Below are 13,075 nucleotides of genomic sequence, written 5' to 3'. Positions count from 1 at the left end.
CCATCTTATTGTTTAATTTACTTATTGAATCGTCTTCTTATGAAGCTTATCTAAATCCAAAACGTTGATAAATTTAGATAGATGGATGGATGGATTTTTTCCTAATCTCAAAAACTTTTCAACAATTGGAAACCAAAAGTTTAAACTCGGTGGATGATGAACGCCAATGATTTAAATACGTATGGTTAACAAATTCTATATATACTGCATGTTCATAACACAAACATTTAATCATCATTCACTCGTTTCACAGTAAGACAGTCTTGCACTTATACGCATTCATTCCACATACATATATATACATGCATGCATGCATGCACACATAAATACATAGGCACGGTACATATACACACACACGTACATGTTCACAAACGACCATTACATACACACATATACACTACCGCGGAACATACAGCCAACCAACTTTAAATAATTCCACATTAGCATCTCATTATTAGGTGTAACTGCAGTACATACATTCACTTCACTGGCAGATGCAAAGACTGCAGATGCGTGTTGTATATCTTTCACTCACCTACCTAATCCTATATTACGCGCTCAACTTATTATGCTAAACGTTTTCACTCCGCTTCCAATAATACAATTGCAGTAAAAAAAGTTTCAATGAGTTGTGTGGTGGGTTGCTGGTTGTTATTTCACATAGAGACGATAATGATAAGTATAATAACAATCATCATCATCACCATCATCATCATCATCATCACCACATCCGGAAATGCAACCCACGTGTCTTAAATTAACATTGCGATTGAACCAAGTTTGTTAGAATGCCGATGCAAAATATGGCATTCTACTATCTGCAAAAATAAAACATTTCATCCCACTATAATGTCCAGCTCTATCTCTCTCACATTGTTTGCCTCTATTCCTGTCTATCTTTCTCTTCCTATTCCTCACTCCCTCACTCACTCCCTCACTCACTCACTCACTCACTCACTCACTCACCAGTCCTTCTCTTTCATTGAATCTTCGAAAAGAACGCACCCTCAAACACTGCCCTTTCATTGGTTGGTTGCCTGATTTGTTGGCCACGTGACCTTCTTGCGATCTTTGCCTCACCTGATTGGTCAGCCAATCGAAATAGGAAGAAGATGAGGACAACGGTGATGATGGCGACGTGAGGAGGAGTTCATTCATTCTGTTTGAGAGTAAGTTGTCAGTACTCATACAACGAGGTACGAAAGAAACATTTGTTGTTGCTGCAGCCATATTCATGTTGTTGCTGTTGTTGTTGTTGTTGTTGTTGTTGTCATTGATGTTGTTGTTAGAGATTGGTTTGTTGTAATTATTGATGCTTTTGTTACTGCCGTTTGTGATTGCCATGTAGTTAAACTCTTTCGCAACTTGCTCTTGACTGGTCGAATCTCTCTGCCGCCAAAAGTTGAAGCTGTCATTGGTCAATTTAGTGTTCAATTTTGCATCCATAGTTAGGCTTGTTGTTGTCGTCGTTGTTGTAAATAATCACAACATCCAAATTGTAAGAGGCCTCGTCAACCAACGTAAGAAAGTGATTATAAGGTTAAAGGTCATTACAAATAATATAATAAACAGAAAACAAGAATGGTAATGGCGATAATGAATAGCATCTAGAAAGTTAAAGAAGCAAGCAACATCAATTGAACTCCTTATCTCAATCCTTCTGAAACATCTTCACTTGCACATTTCCTATAAATCCTGCTTCCCCCTCTCCACCATCTTCATCATCTTCGCCATCACCATTACAAAAACAACAACGTGTGAATGCATGCGTAAGAGGTAAGTATTATACAGTATTAAATTATATATATATAAATATATTTATATATAGTATTTTATATATATATATATTTACAATATTCTATAAATTCTACCGAATGTTTGGCGTTAATATGTTTGTAGTTCGTTTTTTCAATTTTTCTCACTAAACGAAAAAACGAACTACAAACATATTAATATCAAACATTCGGTAGAACTTATAGAATATTGTAAAAATTATGGTCTATTACCAACATAAATATATTATATATATATATATATATATATATATATATATATATATATATATATATATATATATGTATATAATTTGGAACGAGGTTAGGGTTAGGGTTAGGGTTGATATTTGGGTTGAATTTGTTGTTATTACTTTTTTGAATATTCAAAATAGTAATAACAACAAATTGGGGAATTATTTTTAATATATATATAAATATATATATATATATATATATATATATATACAATATTCTATAAATTCTACCGAATGTTTGGCGTTAATATGTTTGTAGTTCAATATATCGTGATATATATATATATATATATATATATATATATATATATATCTGTGTGTGTGTGTGTTTGGTGTGTTTGGATGGTGATGGTGTATGCAAGAACAATGAATGTCGACCTGTGTATTTACAAATGTTCTCAGAGGCGGATCCCCCAACGTACCATGAAAGAAGCGAGTATTGATCATTTTGTTTAAACTATAGTAATAAAGTAATATTAGTTATAAAAGTTCCTCAAGTAAAAAATTTAAAAATCATCCGCTCCCACCGAAACGGAATTTTACAACAAGAAGCAAAAAAAGTGTTATTAAGTTTGCAATTTTGAAATCATCTTGCACCGCAAAATCTGGATCCGCCACTACAAATGTTTGTAAATTTCATCTAAAATCTTTGAATTTTATTAATTCATGTCAATGGTTGAAACGTTGTGCTTCAAATTCATACAAGCGTAAATCATTAACACAAATGTAAGTTACTTACTTTATTCCCATGCTGGTTCTTCATAGGTTTTTGTTTCAAGTTGTTATAACTGTCACCATCGCCTTCCTCCTCTTCTTCATCATCTTCATCATCATTTTGTTTAGCTCCGCGAAGAGCTCTGTATGAGATGTCGTTCTTATTTATTATCATCCTCAAACGGTATATTAATTTTTCTTTATCCATCTTCTCACCTATGCTCTCCTCCACCGTCGACAATCTCAACCCACCTTCGTCACCATTTTCATTCTTTTTATTTATTTCGTCATCATAATCAACATCTTCTTCCTCTTCATTCAACTCCTTGAACATTTCCATCAGCGAGTCCTCATGACGACTGAGTATTTCTTCAACTCGTCCAGATTCCAATTCCAATGTTACAGCTGTTGTTGGTAATGTTGCTGATGCTGGCAACGATGTTTTACTAGATGTTGTAACCGCTGATGTTGAACACTTTTTAGATGAAGAAAAAGATGTTGCTGATGCTTGCGAAGATGTTGACAACCTCAAAACTTTCCTCCTCTTCACGCTGTTCAGGAGCATCGTTTCTGGAGAGCATCAAAATTGAGAATGATTATAAATAAATAAGCCACGATTGAAATTGCACTGAAATGCATCTGGGAAAGGTTGCCGCAACCCTAGAATTCCTATCAGCAAGGCAATCTTGTATCGGCAATATATTTTTAGTATCGGCTCTGGTATCGCCAACACTTTTGATACCGAATTTGATATCGCCGATACTTTCGAGCGTCAAAGAGATACGCCTATGTCTCATTAATAATAATTAAAATTTTCAAAATTTAGCGCGTTTTGAAAATGATAAATCCGGTACTTAAAATCAAGTTTTCCAGCCTTTTGTAAATTTTACAATGGTCCCGGCTGTATTTTACATTATGAAATATTACTTTCTTTTTTGGTGGTTCAAAAAATTAAAAAAAAACTGTTTAATATTTTACTTGACGTTCAGTTTTCAAGTCATTCGATTTATTTTATTAAAAAAGAAAAATGTAACTATTGCTGAAAACGAATGTGCCCCTATGGATAAATGTATGTAGCACCGCTTACAAGCCACAAAGTGTCCATTATAGTGTTGCTGACGTCATCTTCAAAGATGGGTACCGGCAATGGTATCAGCAATACATCTTAAAACCAGAATTGGTCGTGACGATGCATCCACTCATCCATCCTTTCATTCATCCATCCATCTGTTAACCTTCCATTAATTCATCCATCTGCTTCAGGGCGTGTTTTAAATTTTCATCATTATCCACAAATTTGTGGCTGACGTTGTTGTTGGTGAGGCTACTATTATCATTGTTGTTGTTGTTGATAATGTTGATGTTATTGTTAATGTTGTTGTTCCGCTCGATACCATTAAGTTGGGCACTGTTGTTGATGTTACTAACTTTGGTGGCGTGTTTGTTGACGCGGACGTGAGCGAAGCCGCTGTGCATGCTGCCGCTGCTGTTGAAATATTTAATCGTTATTATTAATCGTCATCACACTCCAAACATGATTGTTGTTCATTATTGTTTAATTCAATGAAATTACGAAATAAATAAATTCATGAATAAATTCACGCCCATGTTGTATCGTCTGCGTGTAAGATGGATCAATGAGGAAGAGGAGAGGCCGTAACTTTTTAACTTTTAATCATTTTTAATCATTGTAATTATTGAATTACCTAATAACTAACTTGAAAATGAAATCAAAATGTTAGGAGGAGGAAACTTTTTGGAATGAGATGGTGTTGCTCATCTCGAACGTTGCTGCAGAAGATGCTATTGTTGTTGTTAATGTTGTTGTTGTTGTTGGTGGTGATGTTGTTGGGGATGTTGTTGTTGTTACCAGTTGGTTTAGTTTTGTTTGGTGATGTTGTTGATGTGACTGTCGATCCAATAAATTATCATTCTGAACAAAATTTTAATCTAACGGTTATAAAACAAATCAACAATAAATTCATTAAATAAATATAATTTCTTAAACAAACTAAAATAAATTTTAACAGATCATCAATTATAAAAAAGAAACAAAACTTGTACATGGAATCTAATCTAACAAAAGCATACAAACAAGCCTAGAGGTGGAAAGAGATACAACATCTGTGAAATAATGAAACAATGAAATTTGAATCTCTTTCATAATTCTTGTAACAAGTCAGACAACTGCTAAGAAATTTAGGCTTACTTAATCATCCATTCATTTATTCACCACTCATTCCTTTATTATTCATCCACCCATTCATTCATACATTCGTTCATTCATTAAATTATTAATTCATTCATTCATCAATTCATTTACCTCTCTATTAATTCATTTATTCATTCATTCATTCATCCAGTCCAAATTTAATTTATTAAATATTTCTTAAACAGATATAAAAGATGTTTTTGAAGTAAAACATCACAGAACATCATATATATGATTGAACAACAACTAATAATAACAACATCGACCGCAAACACATACAAGCCAACAACAAATCAACTAACCAGCAAGTAAAGAAGGAAACGACGAATTAACGTAACAACGAAAACAGGTAACGACAACAACAACAACAGTCAAGTAACAACCAAAAAGATAATGGCATTTAAGCACGCAACCAACTAAATATAAATGGATGGCTTAACTTAGGGTTAACTAGGAAATATTTTGCAGTCACTTGCCCAATTATTTGTTTGAATTTACAAACACATTCATTCGTTCATTCATTCATTTGTTCGCGCGCTCCTTCATTCATTTGTTCATTCATTCCTTCATTAGTTCATTCTTACGTTCATTATTCGTTCGTGTAGTCGGTAATATTCGCAAATATAACACGCGTTCGAAGCACGTTCTATGTAAACTTAAGTCATATGATTAGCATAAAAAGCATAACAAAGCATAACATAACAAAAGGCATAAGCTGCGGGTTCCATACATTCGTACTAACTATGCAGCCGTATAACCAAGAAAGCAGAGCCGCGAAACACAAGACCTAACAACTTTTTCAGCAGCCGATAACTTCATACTGACCGTTCTTTTCAATTTAAAAGGACACTCGGGAGTTTGCTTCGCCTACGTTGGCGCCAGCGGAGCAACAGCACACCAGCACCACCGTCCACTTACAAACAAATGCATTTTTTCACGACAACATCGCCCATGGGTATTTAAACAGAACAATCCTATTATTGCCGGCACATATGAAAAACTAAAAAAATCGTAATTCGCGAATTTCATTAATAATCAAAAACTCCTTCATCTCATTTTAAAATGTTTTCGCTTTTTTTCAAAGGTAGGATTATAATTAGCTGAAATTGTAATAAAAATAAATAAAAATAATAAAGTGATGATTTTAAAGAAATAAAAATAAGTTAAAGTTCGTCGAAGTCTTCATCATGAGCGTCACGTGATCATCATTCATCGCCATCCGACCAGCATCATCTTATAGACAGCGAGCCACCAACAGATACCCCCTCGACTGTTTGGAAGAAGCGTCAGTGGTGTTCATGGCAGCCATCATGGCGTGCAGTGGCACCCAGACTTCGGCATGGGAGGGCCACACATCCATGAGCAAGATGGAGTCGGAGGAAGGGTGGTAGGCTGCTACGGGACTGTGATGACCAGAGAAGAAACAGTTCTCATCCAACACCTGTGCAATTAATTCATCATTTGAGGTTCTTCTTTTAAAATTTGAAACATAAAATACAATTTAATGAATTAAGTGCGTCATGAACAAGTTTGACATGTGAGGGAGCAGAAAAATGAGCTCACCTTATGATCATAGTTTACAATCACTCCAACTCGTTTAGATGATGATGATAATGAAGGAGGGGACGAGGACGACGAAGATGATGGCCCAAATGATTCTTGCACGTCCTTTCTAAACCTATCGATGCTGGTTACATCAGCATAGTTAATGTCAACATGGAAATAAAAAGCTGCAATCAAGCGAGCAACCTCACACAACGTAAGCCCCTCCCTCTTCATTCTCTCAACATCGATTACCTTCTTTAATGCAGGCAGCTCAAGAACGGTCTCTTCCGTCAGAGGAAATGGAATACAAATATCCTCATCAACACAATCAGGATCATTGGTTTCGTTGCTCCTGCCAATGTTATTGCTACTGTTGTTGTTGTGAGTGACCACATTAGTAGGTTTCGGTTTGGATGTTGTGGGTGGTGTTGCTGGGGTTGGAGCTGTAGCAGCAGGAGTGGCGGCTGACTGTGCTTTTGAAAAGGTAGGATACTGGCCGGCATTCAGTTTCTTCATAATGTTACAACATCCACCTAAATAGCCTTCACCACTCTTTATACAACAGGGATTTTCTTCATCTCCACCACATTCGCCTCCGTCCATATTGCATTTTGGCATGAACTCATACTCACCATCTGCATTCAATCGCACATTGTCCCAATCAGTTTTGTCAATTTCTGACATGTTGATGCCTGCCCTCAGAGCTGCATTCTTCTTTGCTATTCTTGTGGCTTCTCTTGCTTTTGCTTTTGCTTCTTTGATGGCATTGTATTTTTTGAATATTCCCATACCACCAAAGCCAGTGACTCCTCCGACACCTACGCTCCCACCCAGATCACAACCAATCCCGACTGGACCTTTATATTCACAGGCAGCTAGTCCCGATCCACCTATCCTGCAGCAACCCTTTCCACCGGAACAACCACAGGATTGTGTGCAGTGTCCAACGTTTGCAGTGTAGGCAGTCTTCATTGGACCAACCTTTGGACCTTTTTTAGTCTCAACAATAGGTTTTCCACCAGTTGCTGTTACAGTTGGGCCCTGCATTCCACATTCTCCATAACACCCTGCCTCGTGCATGTCGTTGTCCAGACAGCAAGAAGTTATTCCTTTATCAACTTTGTCAATGATGTTATTAATTTTTGTTTTGATGAAAACATCGAGAAAAGAATTTTGAGCCACAATCTTCTCGGGATTCATGGACGAAGTGGATGACATGACGCCTCTCAACTCGTTGTCCACAGATACGTCGGATATCTGCGTGGTTGGAAGTACTTTTTGATCAGCCATATCAGAAGCGTTTGTAGAAAAATTTAACTTTTGCGAAGAATCAACTAGAGAAGTTGCAGAATTGTTGTTTTGAGAGTGGAACTGATTCTCAGCAGCTGTTTCAGTACGAGTACGTTGTTTGCTATAGTTGTCTCCTTTGTTCCTCGATGAATTCTTTACAATTATGAGAGGTCGATTAGCCACGTAGCAGGCAAGTTCAGGGAAGTTTGTCTTGAAGCAGAAGCTCGAGTGTTCGTTGATGTAAGAGTTAGCGAAGCATGAATTCATCATCACACAACTGCTGACTAAACCGCAGGTCGTCTGACCGGACTGTTTGACGAAATTTTTAATTATTTGTTCGTTCGTGCAGTCGAGAGCTGTCGATTCCTTTAATCGCTCTTGTCCTAATTCAGAATTTAATGAAATCATTTCTATAAAATCAACCATTCATCTGAAATTAAACAAAAATTCAAAATATTTACAATCTCAATTTAACTTTAAGCTGAGAGTGACGAAATTAAAAGTTAATTTATGTTATTAGTAACTCCAAGCGAGACAGAAATTATGGTTAAAGTTATATATTTAAAGAAAACAAAATTTGAAACACGCAAAGACTAGCAAAAATTAAAATGAAACAAAACAGAATGATGGTGAATTAAAGAAAAATATTTATCACAAATCTTTAGAAAACAGCCATAAAACTTCACTAGCCAAGTCTTGAAGCAGATGAAGGTTGCAGCTTGAGCTGGTCAAATGGATGAGCATCAAAGTTCTCCAAACTTCTCAAGTTCTCTTGGTCTCATTATTTTATTTAACTTCTCTTAACTCCAACTTATATTATTTTCGTTTTTTAATATATTTTTTAAGGTTTTAACTTTTATCTATTTTTATAAATTTTTATTTTTAAAAATTTTTATAAATTTTTATTTTATTTTTAAGTATTCAGCGTGTTTTGTTCATGTTGGTAAGGAAATATTTTCCTGTTGAACTTTTTTTTAGTTTCGTATGTAATATGACGTCATCTGGTCTTAACGTGAACGTAACCAAAGAATTTTATTTATTTATTTTAAATGAATGTTTAAGCCACTTTTCTTATATTCTAGCAATTAATTAAGCTAATTAGTTTTATAGCTACGTATTGGAATCAATCTTTTCAATGAAGTTTAAATAATAGACTGAAACATAAATGGAAGATCATAGGAATGACGATTGGAATGAATGAAAGAACAAACGAACGTACGAACGGAAGGAATAAAAGAATGAAATAAATGATCAGTAAATAAACCATGCAATAAGTGAAGAGGAAGATGGTGAGGATGAAGTAGGAGACAAATACAACGAGGATCCAATTGGTGGTCTCACGCGCAAAGCAGAAGCAGAAAAACTGTTGCATTGTGGTCTTAATTTTCTACGCGTTGGACTTATTTTCTGTCAGAAATTTACAAAACGATTTTACAACACGTCCATTTAAAGTTTTTGTATTAAAAACTTAAGTGCTGCAAAAATGAAAATGTGATAAAATTATAACTGCAAACATACGTACACGTTGTACATACAAACATGCACTTGTTGTACATACTTGCAATGCATAGAAAAGTGTACAATAAATGAATGCACGATTGTAGATGAATAAATTAATCAATAAAGACATGTAAATATAAAAAGCCTGTTTAATAAGCAATGTGAATGTAAACTTATAATATAACATGATTAACTGTATAGAAAGTTAAAACGTTTATAAATAGGAATCACAAATTTAAAAGTTGCCAAAAATTAAATTGTATGAATGAATAAATGAATGAATGAATGAATGGATGGATGGATGAATGGATGGATGGATGGATGAATAAAAAAGAAATGAAGAATGAATGAATGATTTTTGTTTACAGCATTAAGCACGCCATCAATTTGGCAACAACGAAAGTGTATCATTCCTTTCCTTTGAACATTCACCAAATCCATTCCCTCATTCATCCATTCACTCATTCATCCATTTTTAATGCGTTCTTTCATATTTTTTTATCATTCATTCATTATTTCTTCCATCTATCGATTTATAAATTCATTCCAGGCTTTTGAAGTGCAACATCTCATAGCATCAAAGCGCCGGCGAACATGAGCGAGCAAATACATGCATGGATTAATGAATGAATTAGTTAATTAATTCGTGTAATATGTTGAATAAATAATTTTTAAAATAATTAAATTATTAAAAAAGAAAGGTAGGTAGGTAGGAAGGTAGGTAGGTAGGTAGGAAGGAAGGAAGGAAGGAAGGTAGGCAGAAAATTTTTATGTGGTTCCTGCCTGCCCCGCTCTGCAACTTGCAGCTGCAGAGTTGTTAGAAACAAATTTAATTGAGAAAATTTGATGACATTTGCACTGCTGCTGTTGCAATAAGCTAAGCAAAACAATTGATGATGATACAGCCAGAAGAATGCATAAAATCATCATCATTATCATTTCATCATCATCATCACTAGAACAACAGGCCGCAATAGCTCAACGTTCATTCATATAAATAATAAACCACCATCATCATCATCGTCATCACCACCATCAGTCAATTTAACATCATCATCACAGACGTCGTTTTCGTATTTTTAATGTTCATTATCCATTGTTGAGGAGCGAAATTTTAAAAATTCACTCATCGGAAGACTTTGCAGCACATCCCTGAAATATTTTCCTGCCACCTTCAGCCTCGTCGTGTTCGTCGTTTTTCAGCCAACTTTCCAGTTGTTTGTAGTCGGAGCAGACATCATCTTCCTCCTCCTCCTCCTCCTCCTCCTCCTCCTCCTCCTCTTTCTCTCCATCAACATCTCTCTTCATTTGTGGCTGCAGATTGCCTACTTTCTTGTCTCCATCATCATACACATACTGGAACAAATTGCCTCTACCCTCTAAAAACCTCTCTCCATTATAAGCACCTCCTTCTTCGTCCTCTTCGACATTCTCATTGAACATTTTGTGATCGTCGCTGCTACCTTTGAGGATGTTGTTAAATTTTGAAGCTAGTATGCTTAAGAGGTTGTTTTCTTCCTTCTTTTTCATCTTCTCGCTTGATTCCTCCGCGCTCTCACCAACGTCGTCCTTATCTCTCCTGTCCACGTGCCAACCATCTTTCTCGATCTGTTTGTCCAGTTTATTTTTCTTCATTCTCTCAGTCTCTTTTTTTCTTGTAATTTTTTTAAATTTTGGTTTTCTTTCGTTGTAAAGAAGGCACTCGTAAGGATTTGAATCGCAAAACGCGCCCACTTCATACTCTATGATGTCATCGTCCTGTTGTTTTTGTTTCTGTTGATTAACTTGCATAACCCTTTCTGTTTTTTTCTTGAGTGAGGAAAACCAACTTTCATCTCGTTGCTTTCCGTCTTCGTCCTTCTTCTTCATCTGGTCGTGGTCGCTGTTGGAAGTGTCGGCAGGAAGGCGCTTCATGTGATTGGTCAGCTTTATGGCTGACGTCACCAGAGCACCTGTTGTACCTGTCGCTAAGTATTTGAATTTAAAAATTAAACGTTTCATTCCTGGAAGACACGGTGATAAGGTTGATGACGAAAATGGTGGTTGTGGTTCATGTTGTTTTTGCACGCTAGAAGAAAAATCGTTGTTGTGATTGTTGTGGTTGTGGTTGTTGTTGTTGTGGTTGTTGTTGTTGTAGTAGTTGTTGTTGTGGTTGTTGCATTTGTATTCAGCGAGAATGGCAGCAGCAGTAGTGGTAGCTTTAAATTTGTACATCTCACACACCGATATTCTCAACTTCTTCATCGACTTGAAAGCCGACAATGACGATGATGATGACGAAGTTGCATTGGTGGCTGACGATGACACAATAGATGACATAGATGTTAACGATGCATAGAAAGTAGTAGAGGATGTGGAGAAAGCTGATGAAGGCGATAGCCTGTAGATCCTCCAACGATATACATCATCTTCGTCATCTTCTTCGAGGACATCCGACAGATGAGGGAGACTTTCATTCAGCTGCAAGGATGACGTACTCTTGTCGCCCATCTCATCTAATGTCTCCCAAGCAGCTGTGATCGACAAATTCGTTCTCAGGTAGCAATCGATCGCGGGCAGTTGCAAGCGGGGTTTGTCGTTTTTACTTTCTTGGATTCTACACGTCATGATAGGCATGGCAAGAGTGACAGCAAATAAGAGACAGCAAAGCATGAAAAAAATTTGATTCAACTCGTACTTGTCATTTTTCCTGATCTTCTTGCCTTCCATGTGGGCGTACCACACGATTCTCATGGAAACGAACAAAAGTCTCGAAAACGTCGTAAATAGATCTATGCTAAAGTTCTTGTTTTCGTTGCCGTCTGCAACGCTGCTGGACACGGAGTCTCGCCATTTTTTTGTAAAGTAGGAGATAGTCGCCAATGGAATGTGCTCAAACAGAAGAGTGAACAGCAGCTCCAAGTGCAGTGAAATAAAAGTTGTGCCATCCGTACGGAACAGGGATGTGATTGTGTTTGCAGTCTCAGGCAGATACGTTAGACAAGCAACAATTGTGAAAACGCACGACGGCAGCCAGAGATCACTCAGCATATCATTTTCCATACCGACTACCCTGACGGAGCCTGCATACAACTTCAATTTCACTTCCTTCCTCTCGCTGGCTCTGATGAAATTTACAAGACCCGCCAACAAATCTAAAGTCCCGAGCAGTAACATGGGAACGACCCATTTTAAACCGCTCTCAAAGTCATCTGCATCTCCACTTTCGTCCTCGTCACGTGACTTGTCAGCGTGCAGACAACAAATGGACTTTCTTCGCCACTTCTTGAAGATGGTGGTGTACGGTTGCGACCTGACGACTCGCACGAAAGATAGAAATCGATCCTTCAGCAGTGCAGCACGCGCCTTTCCTTCCTCGCCACCATCACTAAAATAATTATCATCGTTAATATTATTTTCATCATCGTCATTGTTAATATTGTTGTTGTTGTTGTTGCTGTCGAACTCAACTTTTCCAGAAGCTTCTTCTATATCTGGAATGAGGACACTTTCGATTTGCGAGTGGTTGATCATGGGTGGATGCAGGCGGGTAGTTCAAGTAACAAACTGACTAGCACCATTAAATAACATTACGTCGCAGCAGATTACATCAATACTAGAATTATACAAAAAATTAATTAAAATTACAGATTGTCACGCCAAATAATGGCGCAGAACAACGTGGCGTTACAAATTATATTACTGAATCACATTCGGTTAGTTCAAGTTACATTAAGTTACATCGAGAGGCAGCATTTGATGTCATCAAGCAGATTTTAGCGAAATAACATCAAATAACATTAAAT

General features: G+C 36.5%; 3 protein-coding genes across 3 annotated transcripts; all 3 read right to left on the bottom strand.

Moving 5' to 3' along the window:
* Positions 1–17: 17 nt before the first annotated feature.
* HELRODRAFT_183232 (hypothetical protein) lies at positions 18–5,774 on the bottom strand (the record flags this gene model as incomplete). Its single annotated transcript, XM_009012266.1, has 5 exons — positions 18–50; positions 967–1,389; positions 2,769–3,313; positions 3,979–4,229; positions 5,698–5,774. 5 exons carry the CDS (start codon positions 5,772–5,774, stop codon positions 18–20), a joined length of 1,329 nt encoding a protein of 442 aa, XP_009010514.1.
* Positions 5,775–6,027: 253 nt separating this feature from the next.
* HELRODRAFT_194818 (hypothetical protein) lies at positions 6,028–8,247 on the bottom strand. Its single transcript, XM_009012265.1, has 2 exons — positions 6,519–8,247; positions 6,028–6,396 (listed from the first exon to the last, which is right to left on the bottom strand). Exons 1-2 carry the CDS (start codon positions 8,214–8,216, stop codon positions 6,190–6,192), a joined length of 1,905 nt encoding a protein of 634 aa, XP_009010513.1. The 5' UTR covers positions 8,217–8,247; the 3' UTR covers positions 6,028–6,189.
* A 2,165-nt stretch (positions 8,248–10,412) lies between these two features.
* Positions 10,413–12,803, bottom strand: HELRODRAFT_183230 (hypothetical protein; the record flags this gene model as incomplete). Its single annotated transcript, XM_009012264.1, has 1 exon — positions 10,413–12,803. One exon carries the CDS (start codon positions 12,801–12,803, stop codon positions 10,413–10,415), a length of 2,391 nt encoding a protein of 796 aa, XP_009010512.1.
* Positions 12,804–13,075: the final 272 nt, after the last annotated feature.

Source organism: Helobdella robusta, assembly GCF_000326865.2.
Source record: "Helobdella robusta unplaced genomic scaffold HELROscaffold_102, whole genome shotgun sequence".
Lineage (NCBI taxonomy): Eukaryota > Metazoa > Annelida > Clitellata > Rhynchobdellida > Glossiphoniidae > Helobdella > Helobdella robusta.
The sequence above is the reverse complement of the archived record's forward strand: the minus strand, read 5'-3'. Positions and strand labels throughout refer to the sequence as shown.